General features: G+C 55.0%; 2 protein-coding genes across 2 annotated transcripts; one reads left to right on the forward strand and one right to left on the reverse strand.

The window, feature by feature from the left end:
- Window positions 1-6: 6 nt before the first annotated feature.
- SARM1 (sterile alpha and TIR motif containing 1) lies at window positions 7-10,374 on the forward strand. Its single transcript, XM_084493198.1, has 9 exons — window positions 7-1,085; window positions 2,951-3,569; window positions 3,715-3,927; window positions 4,232-4,323; window positions 4,784-5,019; window positions 5,126-5,219; window positions 5,600-5,789; window positions 5,871-5,992; window positions 6,473-10,374. The coding sequence occupies exons 1-9, from the start codon at window positions 634-636 to the stop codon at window positions 6,600-6,602; spliced, it is 2,148 nt and encodes a 715-aa protein (XP_084349324.1). The 5' UTR covers window positions 7-633; the 3' UTR covers window positions 6,603-10,374.
- SLC46A1 (solute carrier family 46 member 1) lies at window positions 10,059-14,469 on the reverse strand. The gene is given in 6 exon segments (XM_084493204.1): window positions 10,059-10,972; window positions 10,974-11,022; window positions 11,592-11,748; window positions 12,681-12,764; window positions 13,173-14,025; window positions 14,109-14,469. Coding segments are annotated over 6 exon segments (1,536 nt in total). The 5' UTR covers window positions 14,427-14,469; the 3' UTR covers window positions 10,059-10,897.
- Between the last annotated feature and the right edge of the window lie 1,610 nt (window positions 14,470-16,079).

The raw sequence follows: 16,079 nt of genomic DNA on the forward strand, positions 1-16,079 counted from the left end.
GAGCACGTCCGGCCTGGAAAAAGGAAAATAAATGGGGCCCAGGCTGCCTCTGCTCTTGTCTTTTATCATGCAAATCCCGAGCCCACCCAGAAGAGCTGCTCTGAATTTCCGCCATGGCCAGGGGAGCTGCTCGGCCCACCACAATGATGCAAAATACGTCCAAGCCACAGAGCCAAGAGGGCCACGGCCACGCCGTGACCACGGCCACCGCTGTGCCATCGCCCTGCGCCCCCTTCCCCGGCTCTGCGTGCGGAGAATCCCAGGGAGATCGGCCACAAGGGCAACAGGGGGGTCCCTGGGGGTGATGGGGGGACAGCAGGGGCTGCGAGAGGAGGGCTGGGGGTCCGGCAGAGCATCTGCAGCGAGGAGGGGGCTGCTGCGGAGGAGCCCCTCCTTGGAGAGGCGGCGCCTGGCGCGGGTGACATCAGCTGCTGGGGAGCTGGGATGCTGAGCCTGGCCCTGGCGAGGCGGCTGTGCCATCGCTTCCAGCTCCATCCTCCCCCTCCAGCCCCACCCCACACAGCTCAGGGGGTGTCCCCCCCCCCAAAAAAAAAAAAAAAAACCACAACAGGAGCCGCTGTCTGTTCCTGGCGGGCCCGGTGGGCGCTGAGGATGCTGCGCTAGGGGCTGCGGATGGTGCTCACCCTGCTCGTCTCCGTCTACAAACTCTGCCGCCTCTTCGCCATGTCGGGCGTGGAGAGGCTGGAGGTGCCCGAGTGCGTGAGCCAGGCGGGGTGCTGGGCTGCTGGCAGCTCCGGGGAACGCCGTGAGGTTTCTCCCGGGGTGAACACGGACGTACGGGCCGCCCTGGAGCGCATCCTGCCCGCCCTGCAGCGCTCCATCGCCTGCGCCAAGCAGGCGGCCGGCCCCGCCGAGCTGAGGCAGGCCATCGGCGAGGTTTTCCAGCTGGTGGAGGAGGCCTGGGGGATGCCCACCTTGGGCAGGGACGTGGCCAAAGCGCTGTGCGACGTGATCCGCCTGGAGGGAGGCCTGGACCTGCTGCTCAACCTGCTCTACACGGCGGAGCTGGAGACCAAGTGCCAGGCGGGGAAGCTGCTGGAGCAGATCCTGGTGGCGGAAAACAGGTGAGTCTGCAAAAAGCCTTCCCTGCCTCACGCAGCAGGGATTTCTTCCACCCATGACCCTCATATTTCCCTGCTCCGGGCACTCCCAGCTCACCAAACCCCTCTGCAGCCCCCCACTTGTACGCGGGGTCCCTGGGCAATGCCCTGACCCGCGGCTGGAGGAGCAGGAGCAGCCCCAGCACGGGGGATGCTGGTGAGGAGCGGGGTGTCCTCACGAGCCACCCCCAGCCCAGGGCCACCCAGGTGTCCCCAAAAAGCCTTCTGTGGGCGAGCTGGGACAGGTTGGCTGGCCCAGAGCATCTGTGAGGCACAACAACCCCTTAGCCTTAACCACAGAGGATGGAGCTGGTGCCCAGAGACTTCCTGCTGCTGACGGGGTGGAGTGGAGGCCGTAAGGAGGGGGCTGTTTGGTAGCCCTGGGAGCCCCCAGCCCGTGGCTCCTAGATCAGAGGCTGGAGATGAACTCGCTGCACCCCGGGACAGGTGAGGGCACGCAGCTGGCTCTGCCAGAGCATCGGCACGGATGGGAGTGTGTGCACACGTGTGCACGACGCATGTATAAGCATGCACACAGGGCACCCGGCACACCTGAGCGCACAGCCACCACCTGAACAGCCCCAGGGTTTCTCTCCATCCCCGTGGGCGCTGCTCATCCCTTTGTCCCAAACCCCAAATCAGCAGACAGCTCCTGAGGCCCCGTTTTTGGGGCCGGGCAGCCAGTTTTGGTGCAGTGCGCCTGAGCCTGGCCTGCCCCAAACCAGCACATTTGGAGCACGCTGAGGAAGCCTGGCCAGAGCTCATGGCCCTGCCCCAGCCTCAGGCACAAGGCATGGTGCTGTCAGGTCGTGGACTCGCAGCCTGGCCCCCCGGTGAGTGCCGTGGCAGGAAAAAGGAGCAGCGGCTAAATCGGGCAAGTCCATTAGGGTGGAATTAATCCCAGGAAACCGCTGGCACGGGCTGAGCGCAGCACTTATCTTCCTGGCAGGAGACAGCACTGCTGGAGAGGTGAGGCCATCCCTGCCCCGGGAGCAGGTTGTAGCCCCCAGCCCCTCACTGCTCACCTGGGGGGCTGTGGCTGCCACCCACCCCCTGGCTGAGCTGGGAGCCAGCCGCAGGGTGCAGGATATTTTTTTTCCAGAGCTCTCCACAGCGTTTGCTGCCAAATCTGCCCCAAGGTCAGCCCCAGCCACGCGGGCTTCCCAGAAACACCCGTCCTGCCTGCCAGCGTGGGGAGGCTGCGGTGCCCTCGGCCCCAGCATCGCTGGGGGGCAAAAAACGTCGCTGCCATCAAGGGTTTGGGCTCTGTGGGAACAGCAAGGGGCAGCCGTGCTTGTGAATGGAGCAGAGCCACTAAAATCATTCGTGTCTAAGGCCAGGAGAGTGTTGTTTCTCACACAGGGCAGCCAAGTGCCTGTTGTTTCCCCCTTCTTCAGCCCACACCTTGTGGGCACGGCCACATCCAGGCACCTTGTTCTGGTCCCCATGCAGGACAGCACAGGGCTGTGCGTGGCCGTGTCCCAGCAGGTGACAGAGCAGCCAGAGGGGAGCGCTGGCTGGGGGCAAACGGGTTTTCAGCCCAGAGCACGAAGCAGCTCACAGGAGAGCTGGCTGAACAGATCTGCCTGGCCTTAGCCCACCCTGCACTGCTGGTTCCTACACGTGTCTCACCCGGAGCTGGAGAGATGGGCACTGTGATCACCTCCTCCAAGGCCCGTCACATCTTGTGCTTCAGCCTGGTGGCACATCTGGCAGCTTAGACCCACAGGGAGACACCTGGCTGTCGTGGGACACTCACCACCAAGGCCTTGGGGGGGTCCGTGCAGTCCCACCTGCCCCTCACCCACCTGCCCCTCTCCTTCCCGCAGGGACCGCATCGCTCGGATCGGTCTGGGGGTGATCCTGAATTTAGCCAAGGAGCGAGACATCCCCCCGCTGGCGCAGAGCGTCTCCGGCATCCTGGAGCACATGTTCAAGCACACGGAGGAGACCTGCTCCCAGCTCATCTCCGACGGGGGCCTGGATGCCATCCTCTACTGGTGCCGCTGGACGGACCCCGTGGTGCTGCGCCACTGCGCCATGGCCTTGGCCAACTGCGCCATGCACGGCGGGCAGGCCAACCAGCGCCTGATGATCGAGAAGAGGACGGCCGAGTGGCTTTTCCCGCTGGTGTTCTCACGGGACGACGAGCTGATCCGCCTGCACGCCTGCCTGGCCATCACGGTGCTGGCCACCAACAAGGAGATCGAGAAGGAGGTGGAGCGCTCGGGGACGCTGGCGCTCGTGGAGCCCTTCATCGCCTCGCTGGACCCGGAGCGCTTCGCCTGCCGCATGCTGGGCAGCAGCGACAGCAGCCAGGGCAGGACGGCCGAGGACCTGCAGCGCCTGGTCCCTTTGCTGGACAGCTCGAGGCTGGAGGCTCAGTGCATCGCTGCCTTCTACCTGTGCGCCGAGGCTGCCATCAAAACCAGGCAGAAGCAAACCAAGGTAAAAGGGGAGGTCGGCCCCGGGGAAGGAGGTGCCAAAAGGGAAAGGCGCCGCCGCTGCATCCCGATGTGGTTTGTGCCCCCCCGAGCTCACCCAGCACGGGGTCGGGGAAGCAAAGTGATGCTCCTTCCCTCTGTGTCCCCAGATTTTCAGCGAGATCGGGGCCACGCAGAGCCTGAAGCGGGTGGTGTGCTACTCCACCAGCAGCACCACCTCCTCCCTGGCCAAAAAGGTGCTGCGCATGATAGGGGAGGAGGTTCCTCGGCGCATCCTGCCCACGGTGCCCAACTGGAAGCCCTGCGAGGTGCAGACGTGGCTGCAGCAGATCGGATTCAACAAATACTGCCAGAGCTTCCTGGTAGGGCTGCATGATGGGGCGGGGCACCTGCGGGGGTCCTTCTGCCCCATCCCACAGCAGAGGTGCAAAAATCTCACCCCAGAGGTTTCCCATGCACACATCAGCGCTGGGTGACCCTGCTGTCCTCTCCCACCTCCCTCTGCATGCACCGAGCAGGGGCTGCTGTTCCAGAGAGAAAATTTAGCCCAAATATTCAGGGACAGGGCTCTTGTGGGTGCCAGGCCTCCAGCAGTCCCACGGGCCTGAGCGTGGTGCCAGCCAGACCCCACAGGTCTGGGTCTCCAGCCTGGATCTCTCTCGGCAGGACCACCAAGTGGACGGGGACATTCTCCTGAGGCTGACGGAGGAGGAGCTGCAGGAGGACCTGGGGATGGGCTCCAGCATCACCCGCAAGAGGTAGGAGCACTAGCAGGGCATGCTGGCAGAGCCAGGGAGAAGGTGTGCACCATCCTTTTCTTGCAAGGACAAGAAGAGGGATTCCCCAAAGGGGAAACCCCAGCTGCCAGGGCTTTTCCAGAGCAGGATGTGACCCAGGGGATGCAACGTGCAGGTGTGGGGTGGGGAAGAGGCCACCAATGGCATAGAAATGGAGGCAGGATGCTGCAGGTTACTCAGAAGAGGGTGAACTTACAGATCTCCTCATCCCTTAGCTGAGCTCCTCACGCCTCTGCGCCCTGAGGACCAGCACAACCAGAGCCATGGAGACATTTGTCCCCATTTTGTTCATTCTGCACCACGGCACGTTGGCACACCCCCTCTGATGCAGCTGAGGACGTGCTACCAAACATCTCTCTGTCTTTCCTGGTCCAGCAGGGAAAGGGGGCCTTCCCCACGCTTCTACTTTTCCCTCTGCCAGGTTTTTCCGGGAGCTGACGGAGCTGAAAACCTTCGCCAACTACTCCACCTGCGACCGCAGCAACCTGGCCGACTGGCTGGGCGGCATCGACCCCCGGTTCCGGCAGTACACCTACAACCTGCTGACCTGCGGCATCAACCGCAGCTTCCTGCACCGCGTGACAGAGCAGCAGCTGCAGGACGACTGCCACATCGCCACCGGCTTCCACCGTGTCCGCATCCTCTCCGCCGCCAGGGGTGCGGGTGCCGCCGCCGCCGGCTGCGCGGGGACGAGCGCTGGGGGTTGTTTGGGATGAGTGCTTGGGCGTTTTGTAATTTTTGCTTGCTGTTTGTTGTGCTTTAGAAATGCTTCACTCCCCTATAACGCTGCAAACTGCGTCGGATGGCACCGATGTGTTTATCAGCTACCGGAGGAGCACCGGCTCGCAGCTGGCCAGGTGGGTGCTGCGGGCAGCGTCACGGCGCTGGGACAAGAGCACGAAGGGGTGGGGGGAGGCTGCCAAAATCTGCTGTGCAGATGGGGACTAAAAGCACCAAAACTACACGGTGATCCTGCAAATTCCCAGTCCCATCGCTGCCATCCTGTGACACTGACTCACCCTCTTGTACTGTGCCGGTGGAGCCGCAGGAGGTGGCAACAGGGTGTTGGTGTCCTGCTCCTTATCTTCCCCACGAGCCCAGCAACCTGTAAGCAGGCTGGGCTGGCAGCTGGCACCTTAAGGACCGTGCCCTCTGCTGCTCCTCGGTCTCACAACATCTTGGCTGACGTGGTGGGACTGCACACGAAGCCCGGGCGCCGTCTCCTCTCGCCCCCCAGCCTGCTGAAGGTCCACCTGCAGCTGCACGGCTTCAGCGTCTTCATCGACGTGGAGAAGCTGGAGGCAGGGAAGTTCGAGGACAAGCTGATCCAGAGCGTCCTGAGCGCCCGTAACTTCGTGCTGGTCCTCTCACCCAACGCGCTGGATAAGTGCATGGCAGACCCCAAGTGCAAGGACTGGGTGCACAAGGTGGGAGATGCCAACGGGTGGGGGGCCCGGTGGCGATGGGCTGGCGCAGGCCCTAACCCCGAGCACTTGGTGTTCCTGCAGGAGATTGTGACGGCTCTGAACTCTGGCAAGAACATTGTACCTGTTACAGACCATTTTGAGTGGCCTGACCCAGAAACCCTCCCCAAGGACATGAGGGCCGTCCTGAAATTTAATGGCATCAAGTAAGTAGGAGGAACCGGCCCCGCGGGGCTGATTCCTCGACACGAGCAGAGGACGGCTTGCATAAGCAGTAGCAAAGAGCACAAGGAAACTGGGGAGATGAGGGAGGTAGAAGAGGCCAAAGGGGAGCTGAGTCACTTCAGATACTCCGGAGCACGAGGGAGCAAAGGTCCCCACCACAGTTCTGCTCTGGATCGCGGAGCTGCCACCCCACTGCCGATGGGAGGACGCCCGTTCTTGGCCCCCCAGTACCCCAGGCAGGAGCTTCCCAAGCTGGCCGCAGCCCTCCTGCCCTGCATTCCCCAAGGGGAAGGGGTTTTGCTGTGGCACCCGGTGTTTCTGCATTCCCCAAGGGGAAAAGGGGTGCTCCCGGAGAGCTGGGGTGCAGGAAGGGGGACTGCCGCCTGGCTCACATGCACTGAGCTGGCTCGTGGCATCTCGCACAAAAAAAAAATTAACTTTGGGTTTCCTCTCAAACACAGATGGTCCCATGAGTACCAGGAGGCCACGATCGACAAAATCATCCGCTTTCTCCAGGGCCGGTCCTCCCGGGATTCCTCGGCGGGGTCGGAGAACGGCCTGGACTGTTTGCCTGCTCCTGGGCAGACCTAGGAGCAGCACGGCTGCCTCAGCCCCTCCGCAGACTTATCCAGGTGACCCCTATTTACGTGGGGCCAAGTTTCTCCCTCTAGATTTTCCCACATCCTAGTACCGTCCCTACCCTCTCTCTCCCTCAGGACCTGACACCTCTTGGCTTGAGACCAGGCCGTGGCTCAGGCAGCCATGGGGCGTTAGCCCCCCCTCCACCCTCCAAATGCAAGCCCTTGGGGCTGAAAGGCCAGCGCTCCCTCGTAGGGTGCCCGGTGAGCCTCCAGGGCAGCCCCTGGGATGGATGAGCCGTTTTTCAGGCCATCCCTTGGGGCAGCAGGACCTGCAGGCTGAGCCTCCTGCAGTGCAGGGGGTGCAGGGGGGACCAGGACAGTGCAGCCCCCCTGCAGAAGGCTGCAGCTCCCCCCAGAGATGAAGCCAAAGAGGAGGCAGCTTCCAAGGAGCAAAAGTTGTGGGGTTTTCAAGGGGTTCTCACTGCAGGAGGACACCATGGCCTCTGCTGGGTGCTGCAGGAACATCGGTGTGGGTGGGAAAGAGCAAATAAAAGCTAAGCCCTAACAAAATCCCTGTGTTTGGGAAAGATAACACGCACGGGCCTTCCAAACTGCTCGGCAGAAGCTTTCTCTTCCCCAGCAATATCCCTTTATCACCCGAGCTTGCTCCCTCCTCGAGGCCTTTCTCCTCCTAATGCTGCAAAACCACTTTGTGCTCTTAGCTCTGGTGGCAGAGGTTTGGCTTTAGGTCACAGGAAGTTTCCAAAGGGTCTTTACAAAAAAAAAAAGTGCTTTTAAACCACCACCTTTCCCTCCGTCCGGTGCCTCAGCTTTACCACTTTATCAGGTGCATTTATTTATCCATAAGGCACAGGACGCTGGATTGCGACTCTGCAAAACTTATATCCAGGCAGATATGGACAATGCTAACTGCTGCACTGTACTTGTGGGGTTGTTTTCCAGTGGCTGCATTTTATTCTGTTGTTGGTGCTCCACAGCAGATCTCCTACGGTCTGTTCCTTCGAGCAGGGGCTGGCACATCCCTTTGTGGCCTGGCACTTACCCCGACAGCCCTGGCTAAGCTCCTCTGGCTCAGGGACGTCCCCACGCTGCTGGATTCAATACCAAATAGCACTTGTTTCCTTTTACCAGCCTCTTCCCAACGCCCACCAGATCTTTTTGTAGCTACTCACCTTGAAATATCAGGTAAGAGCCGCGGTTGACGCAAAGGGCAGGTGGAGGCTGCTAGGTGTGAGCACAGGCTGAGAGCACCCTGACACGCCTCTGAATTCTGCCCTCCTGGCCTTGTCCTGCTTCTCACACCTGCTTGGATGGTGATCAGGCTTTCAACAACATGGCATTTTGCAATTAGGACCAGACACTGCAACTCCTACCTGCGTTCTTCTGTTTTGGTGCAGAGCACACTTACTAACGCAAAAGACTTCCTCACTCAGGACACACTCGAGCAAGCCAAGCCCAGGGAGCACCAGCCCGCCCAGCACTCTGGGGATCAGGCTGATGCAGTAGAAAATTCCTCAGCCTGTCCCTGCTCAGGCTAACCCACCCTTTCCAGGAGGCAATGAGGAGGCACAGCTATGTTCCAGCCCACAAGCACTCACCTTGGCTCTCCGTGAAGCCTTGCTACCTGCCTTAGCTGGCATGACACATAACTGCACATAACCACAACTCCTTTTGGCTTGGATTTATGAGCATATCGTAAGAAGAAAAGTAAGTTAAATTCTGGTGCTTAATCAGAGCTTTATGGATAGCTCTTATCAGCTCACAGATAATGGCGTCTTTGCTCTCCAGTGAAAGGTTAATAGCTAGGTCTGCCCAGCGTTCATCAGAAATAGCATCACCTAATCTTCAGATTAAATATGAGGAAGGCAGCAGATGAGCCCAAAGGTGAATCTGCCAGAGGATAAAAGCAACTTGTGAGCTGCTTCAGGGAAAAATCCTGAGTAATTTATTGAAGGTCAAGGCCTCTGTGGCCATTAAAGGAGTCCCACACAAACAGTCCAAAGGATTTTTCTCTCAAAAATAACACACAGTAAGATTCTCGTGTCTTGTTTCCCAGGAGCTCTCTAGCATTTAACCTCCTCACCCTCCACTCAATAGACAAGATTTAGTTGTCCTCTACAGCTTCGGTGTCTTACCTGCAATGAGATCACAGCCCATGCCCCAGCTGCCCAGACTGTAACTCATCCTGTTTCCCTGTTAGGCGATTATCTTCACCCTGCTGAACTCACTGCTCTTGACAAAACACCCCATGCCCGTCCACTTCCAGTCAAAGCAGACATCCCCAAGGAGATCATAGAACATCCGAGTTGGAAGGGACCCAGTAAGATCATCAAGTCCAACTCCTTAAATAAACGCTTCTGTTCTCACCCTTCCTTATCCCTTTGCCATGCCATGTCAGAAAGTATTTAAAGTTGTTCTATTGGACATTATTAATAAATTTGGTTTATACTCTAAATCCCAACCTCGTTTATGTTTGTGTCATATGCTTCTCTCCCCGCAGCCTTCTCACATTTGCTCTCTTGCTGTCACACTCTCTCATCCGCTGGCAGGGCAGGGCTTGCTGACAGCAGAATTTTCCAGGCACCATTCTCTGTGGGGTTCACACTTCAGGTTCATCTTGCATGGGCTGATGTAGCTCACTGCGACCCCGGGGACTCTCTCTACCTGCTGCCCACACTCACAATGCATGGATCATGTACTTGCTTGTAGTTCTTGGAGGAGAGCCTAGAAAAACTTCGATTTTTCTAACAGAGCTTAATAGTTCCTATTGAATTTTGCCTTTGCAAGCACCCTGACACAAACAGCAAAGTAGAGCGAGTACACAAGTTTCACTTCACTGCGCAACATTTAGCGGCTGTTAATACTGGAGTATGAGGAATCTGTCAGTGGAGAAGAAACTTGCCTCACAACCAATTCAGCTACAGACATCTAACGCAACACTCACAGCATGCCCTGATCCCGGGGGAGGATAATTCTGGGCTTAGCCCATGAATCAGACAAGTAACTCCTGCCTATGTCCACCAGCACAGCTACACAGACCAAGTGGCATAACAAAACAGGTCTCAGAGTCCTCCTACTCCTCAGCCTCCTGCTTCCTTATTCCCGAGTTCTGCTCTTACCAGAAACTCCTAATGAACAGGGAACAACGTTGTAAATAAACATTTCATGTTTACTGCATATTTAAGGACAGGTTATATGCCGTGCATTACTGAAAGCTTTACTCTGGTGTTCAGGAAAAGCAAGTTATGGTTGCTCGCAAGTCCCAAAACTGCATTCTTCCTGACCCAGCTCCCTCACATGCTCATTCTTCACACAGCAGACAACTTCCTGCTGTGGCTTCTTTGCTACAAATTCCTCAGTAAAAGGAGAAGTATGAAAATAATGGAGAGAAGCATGGAGCAAGGCAAGGGCAAATCTCATTAACAGCTGACAAAAAAAGCTATCCTTTTAGGAGCCACGAAAGAGAATGGAGGTTTTATTCCTTCTGGAAGTAGCGTGTCTGCTATGCAATTTCACAGTAAGAACATTATTGCATACATCTGAACACTGTGTGCAATGCAGTGTACACAGAACTGCTGGTTTATGGCAGTTTGAAGAAAATAGGATCAAAACAATACAGCTAATTCTTTGAAAAGAACAATTACCAATACTGTGAACACAGGGGTTTGCTTGCTGGCATCAACATATCCTGAGAAGTGCAGCAGGAGTGACTTACTGACACATAATTGTGTCCAAAAACAAAACAAAACAAATTCATTTCCACACACACTAGCCCTTTCCCCTTAACAGCTCACCCCAACAGCACTGACCTGCAATATTCAGGAGACTAATATTCACAACACACCAACTGGAGCACAGACCCTCCTCCCCAGCACAGCACTGCTGGGCTACCTCTGCTTCAGTCCCGCACAGCAGGCTTTGGTCTGCTACTCACTGAAATACTCAGAGGAGAAAGTTTGGCAATTAAACCAGAATTCAGTCCTCTCTCACCACTAAAAGCATAGCACATTATCTATCCCCCCACCACACAAAACAAACCAAACCACTAACTGGCCTTGTAAATGGCCAACAGCTTTTACTCTTGATCAGGTTTTGTGTCCTTTGGGTTTTCTCTGGCAGATGAGTCAACACAACAGCAAAGAGGAGTTCACATCTGCAAATCAAGTTCCTCCTAGCAGTCAGAGCCATGATTTCCAACTATCTGGCATTTAAAAATCAATAAGGACAACCAAGGCGTCATTCCCACACTAATCTGTTCTTCAAGGCAAGAACAAAGAGCAGTCTTCAGATGGATGCTGCCAAGCTGGCCAATTCCTTGTTGCTAAGTTGCTGCTCAGCCATCTGCAGGGGACAGGGAAGTATCTGAGAAGTGACTGTACTCAGGGTTTGAGTCCCAGATTTCTATCCACCTAAGAAAGAAAGAAAGAAAGAAAGAAAGAACAGTTAGAGCCTCTGAAAGCACACTGGGCCTTTGCTGAATGAAGTCAGTTTTAAAGTTTCAAGGGAACAGAACAAAATGATCCTGCCAGGAGCTGCTGCACTTCTGCCACAACTCCCAGCACATTCTCTCTCCCAGGACTAAACCAGGGGATTCATTTTCTACCGTGGCACAACTTTTGCTTCAATTTGTAGAGTAACAACAGGAAGAGAGACTCCTGGGAGAGAGGTCCATCTCTTCCATAGGGGACTTATAAATTCAACTCGAGACTTTGGATTCCATTCTGAGGGTGGAGTAATACTTTTAAGCTGTTTGGGCATAGGCAGCCACAGCACTCAGGCTGCAGGTTCATCACTAGGATTCAGCTGCCAGAAGAAATGGGCCCACATCTCTGCTTACTGGGGCACTAAACAGCCTCCTGTAAGCATAACTGAAAATACACCTTAAAAAATGTGAGCCCCTATCCTATGTCCAAATTGCATTTTTTATATTACGCTTCACAGGTCCTACAGCAAAGTTTAGAAATTTGAAGTTAATTACCCAACAATAGCCGCTGGAATAAGAAGAATTATAGCCCCAAAGAGAAAGGGGAATCCCCTCATGAAGTGCAAACTCAAAGGGTAGAGAGAGTTGAACACTCCTGTGGCCACAAGTGAACACAGCCCTTCCACACAGGCAACAGACGCGAAGAGAGCACCTGCAAAAGATAAACGAGGTTAACGGTGAGAGGGCCCTGCCTGAAGATCACCAACTGAAAAGATCTTTACCATGTCAACTCTTTCAGTGTAAACTGCGAACCTTTCTAAGGGTTTGCACTTCTGGTGTTTGTGTTGTCAAGCACGATGAGGCAAGAGCTAGGAGCAGAGACTGCGCATACTGTACTGGCCCAGCAGGCCAAACATGTTGCACTCAGCTTCTCTGTAGGAAATACCAACTCACTGACCTCCAGAACTGGTATCACAGGAGCTGACCAGGGACATTATCTATCAGCTGGATTATAAACCTTTTAGAAATGGCTATCTAAATCTGTTTACTGCCAGGCACATCTTATCACTTGTTAAACATTAAGTGCAGAAGAAGACTGTATTTTATAGGCTTAGCATCATAAAGCTGGTATCAGCTGTGTGCCGCCTTCATTCTTGTATAAGAAATGGGAATTCAGCAAAGTCACCTTCAGGTCTGTCCCATCTCACATCCCTCCTCCCCTCTCTGCCTGAAGAAGTATTCCTATGCAGTCTGTAACAGCAAGTGTAAGCTCTTCAAATGAATTACTGGGGAAAAAAAAGCAAATACGCTCCTCCTAGAGGTTATCCACGATCTTTCACCATGGTCAATGATACAACCCTCTAACAACACTGCATTTCTTCCCACCGTTACTGATCTACAGAGAAGAGTCATGGCCAGGGAAATCGCTAGTTTCCACGTGTTATACAATCCATTTTAACTCTTGCTCCTCATAGTCATCTTAGAAACAAACAGATGAATGACCAGGGCCTCAGGGTGAATGCACGGGCACAGGAGTCCAAAGGAGCTAGGGAAGTCCTAACCTCCCAAAGCAGTTTGGTTTCAATGTTCCATGACGACAAGTGTTTCAGGACCTAGCTTAAGACTACTAGCTAAACTCCTTACCCTGTTCTGTCTCACCAACCAGCTTGGAGAGTTTGGCTCTGATGACTGGAGTAGCTGCCATGGAAAGGAACAGAATTCCATAACCTGTAAGAAAAATACAGCATATTAGGGAAAGCTCTGATAAAGTTGTATTGACTTGAAATAAAATCTCCAAAGTCGGTCCCAGAAACCTGAAGCTCTGGGCGTTTTCTCCCTGCTACCTTCCAGTTCCATTCACCCTCCTGCATTTCACAATGCACTTCCATCTGTGCCTGCAGTGCAATACAGCTACCTGGAAACCTGTTATTCTAGGGACTAAATGGTTGCAGTTTCAATTTCAGTGTTTGGCCAGCTTTGTTGTTAGCAAGTCGTTGTTTTGTTGGTACATTGGCTGAAATGGAGGCAGCAGTTCCTACAGCAGCTTGAACTCCCAGAAGCACACTGTGCTCCTGCATCTACCGGTATCTCTAAGAAAAGACCCCAAGATACACGGGTTTAAGAATCTGGCATCACCTGTAAACATCAGTGGTGTTGTAGTAGCAAGGGAAATCACAACCAGTCCAGAAATATTGGAAATCAATCCTATCTCTGCCACCCAGGTGTCTTCAAGGAACAGCTGCAGCAGCCGCAGCCCTCCCAGGCTGCTCAGGTAAGCCAGGTAACTGGCAGCTGAGCCGTACCCGATGAGATCAGAGGCCCAGCAGAGAGGCGCGCCAAGTTCGTACAAAACAAAGAGGTCCTTGGTTCCAAAATGGACAGTGACAAGAAGAAAGAAAGCCAGGGAGTAGAGGGCGAGCTTCCTCCTGGAGCTGCGGTGCTCCGGGGCCGTATACAGCCTGTAGACAGCCTTGTAGTGGCTGAGCGTCAGCAGCTTGGCCGGCTTCTGCTGCTTCACCGACTCCTGGAGACAGAAAGCAGCATAGAGAGCGGCAGCGAGGCTGGTGGCGAGCACGAGCCAGAAGGGGTTGATGTAGCCCTGTGCTTTGCGCCACTGGCCGCCGCCGATGCTGGCCAGCATGCCCGCCACGCCGAGGCAAGCCTCGAGGATGGCGACGCGAAATGTGCGCGCGCGTCGGTCGCTGGTGTCGGCCACGTAGGCGAAGCAGCTGGCCAGGATCAGGTTGTAGTCGCCCAGGAGGCCGCTCAGGACGCGTCCGAGGAGAAAGTACGCGACGTGCAGCTGCAGGTACATGACCAGGAGGTAGATGGCCGCTTGCACGGCCATGCCCACCGCCGGCAGGACGAGCGCCGGCCGCCGACCCACGCTGTCGCTCCATGGCCCGAAGAGCGTCACGGAGAAGAGCCCCACGAAGAAGCCGCCGAGGTTGATGTAGAGGTTCCAGCGGGAAACCAACGCTTCCACCTCCTGCAACACAAACACAACCCCTGAGGGCGCGGGCCGGGTGGGGAGCACCGGCAGCACCCTCAAGCCCTCGGCGGGGCTCCCACCTGCCGCAGCGGGTCGGGGTTGCTGCTGTCGTTGCCGCAGCCCGCGGGGCTGCTGCCGTTGGGGCCGCTGTAGCCGTGCTCGGCTCCCAGGCGGTCCCACAGGTACTGGGTGGCCAGCGGGACCTGCAGGCCGAGGGACAGCGTGGCGAGGAACAGCAGCGGCTCGGCGGAGGGGCGGCAGCGCCGTGCGGGCGGCGACAGCGGCGGCTGCGGGGCGGCCATGACGGGAGCCTGAGGCGGGGCGGCCATGGCGGCGGCGGGCGGAGCAGCGGCACCGTCCGGCCCCGGTGCTGCTCCCGGCCCCGATCCCGGCCCCATTCCCGGCCCCTGTCCCGTTCCCGGCCCCCGCTCCGGTCCCAGTCCCGGTCCCCGTCCCGGCTCCGCCCCGCGGCCGCCCACAGCCCCGGGGCCAGCCCCGTGAGGGGCTCCGGGCTCGGTGAGGCCCAGCACGGGCTGCGGGGCTCGGGGCTGCGTCCCCCCTCAGCAGGCAGCTCTCCAGCCCTGTTAGGTGACCGAATGATAAATAAAGGCATTTAAACGTAAAGCCTGGTTTTGTTCCTATGCACGGCTAGCAGTGCATAATCGATCGTACTAGCTTGCAGCACATTAAAAAAAATACTTATTTTCCTAAAGGACAAAATGCCTTACAAAGTGTAACACACAAGAGGTTTTGGCAGCGCTGTTAGGTTTGTCAGGGGTTTGGTCTGCCTCGCAGAGCAGAGCTGTAAGCAGAGGCTAAGTCGTTTGTTAAATCCCCAAACAACAATTCAGAGTATTGGATGAACCAGTTTACACAAACTGGAGTGGTTCCAAATTAATGTAAACTAGCATCACTCCTTCCACACCACACCACTGTTAACGGCTACGGAGGAAGCTCCAAGAACTTCCCCTGAAGCCAAACCCTTTGTTTTGCAGTAACAGACTAAGCGCAGTATAGCATCTTTGGAAGTAACAGGACATAACCGGCAGCAGAAACAAAAGGCACAATGTGTTAGCTGAGGTCCTTTTACAGAGCTGTATCCCTCCTAGAGACAGCACTGCAGCTGGAGGCCAGCCTTCACGCTACAGAGATGTGAAAATGAGAGGTTTCCTTTCTGACATTGATTGCAACCTTAGGACATCACAGAAAGCAGAGAAAAATTATTTTGCCACTGGCTGATTTTGTCACTGCGCCTTTTCAAATACTAATTCAACATTAAGTGGATGCAAAAATGTGGGCAATATAATTCATTTGAAAGCTTTTTCTCGTCCTTTTTGTACCAAGGGTGAAATGCTAAAGCTCAGGATCCAGTTATTTAACCTGATGCTGTTTCTTGTGAGCAATGTGCCTGAATCAAGCTGCCAAGAAATCCGTGAGTTTGCAGCTCTGGCAACTGAAACTCCACTTGTTTTTCAGTCATAAGCACATTAACAAAAAGAGACTAACCCCAGCAGAAAAGGATGAGAGAGAGGAATAGCAGAAGCTCTTTGTGGGGCTGACGTCAGATGACCTAATGTCTTTGCTTCTCCCCTCTCTCTGCTTGACTAAGCTATAAACAGAGCTGTGACAATTAATACCAACAAAATGGAAGCATTATCATCATTATCTGAAGCATGCACTCGCATGATCTACCAAATAAAGACATTGAAGTGTCCCTAACAGAATGCTCCCTTTGGAATTAAAAACTTCAACTCAGTTCCTGTATATTTACAGAATAAAATAATTCACTGCTTGTACTGGAAGTTTCTTGCAACAGGTGTAAAAATTGCCGGTAATTTCCCAGCAACCCATTTAAAAAATACAATTAAAAAAAAATTATCCTGCAAGCTACTAAAGCTGCACCTAAAAAAATGCCAGATAAGAGATAAGAAAGGTGGAAAAAATATAGCCTGGTATTTACAAATTTTTGCATTGTAGCCAAACCTTTCACAATCTGTTCAGATACAACAGGCTATGCCAGAAGACATTAGTTTCCTTCTTGGCCCTAAGCA

This window comes from Aythya ferina, assembly GCF_964211825.1.
Source record: "Aythya ferina genome assembly, chromosome: 19".
In the NCBI taxonomy this organism is placed as follows: Eukaryota; Metazoa; Chordata; class Aves; order Anseriformes; family Anatidae; genus Aythya; species Aythya ferina.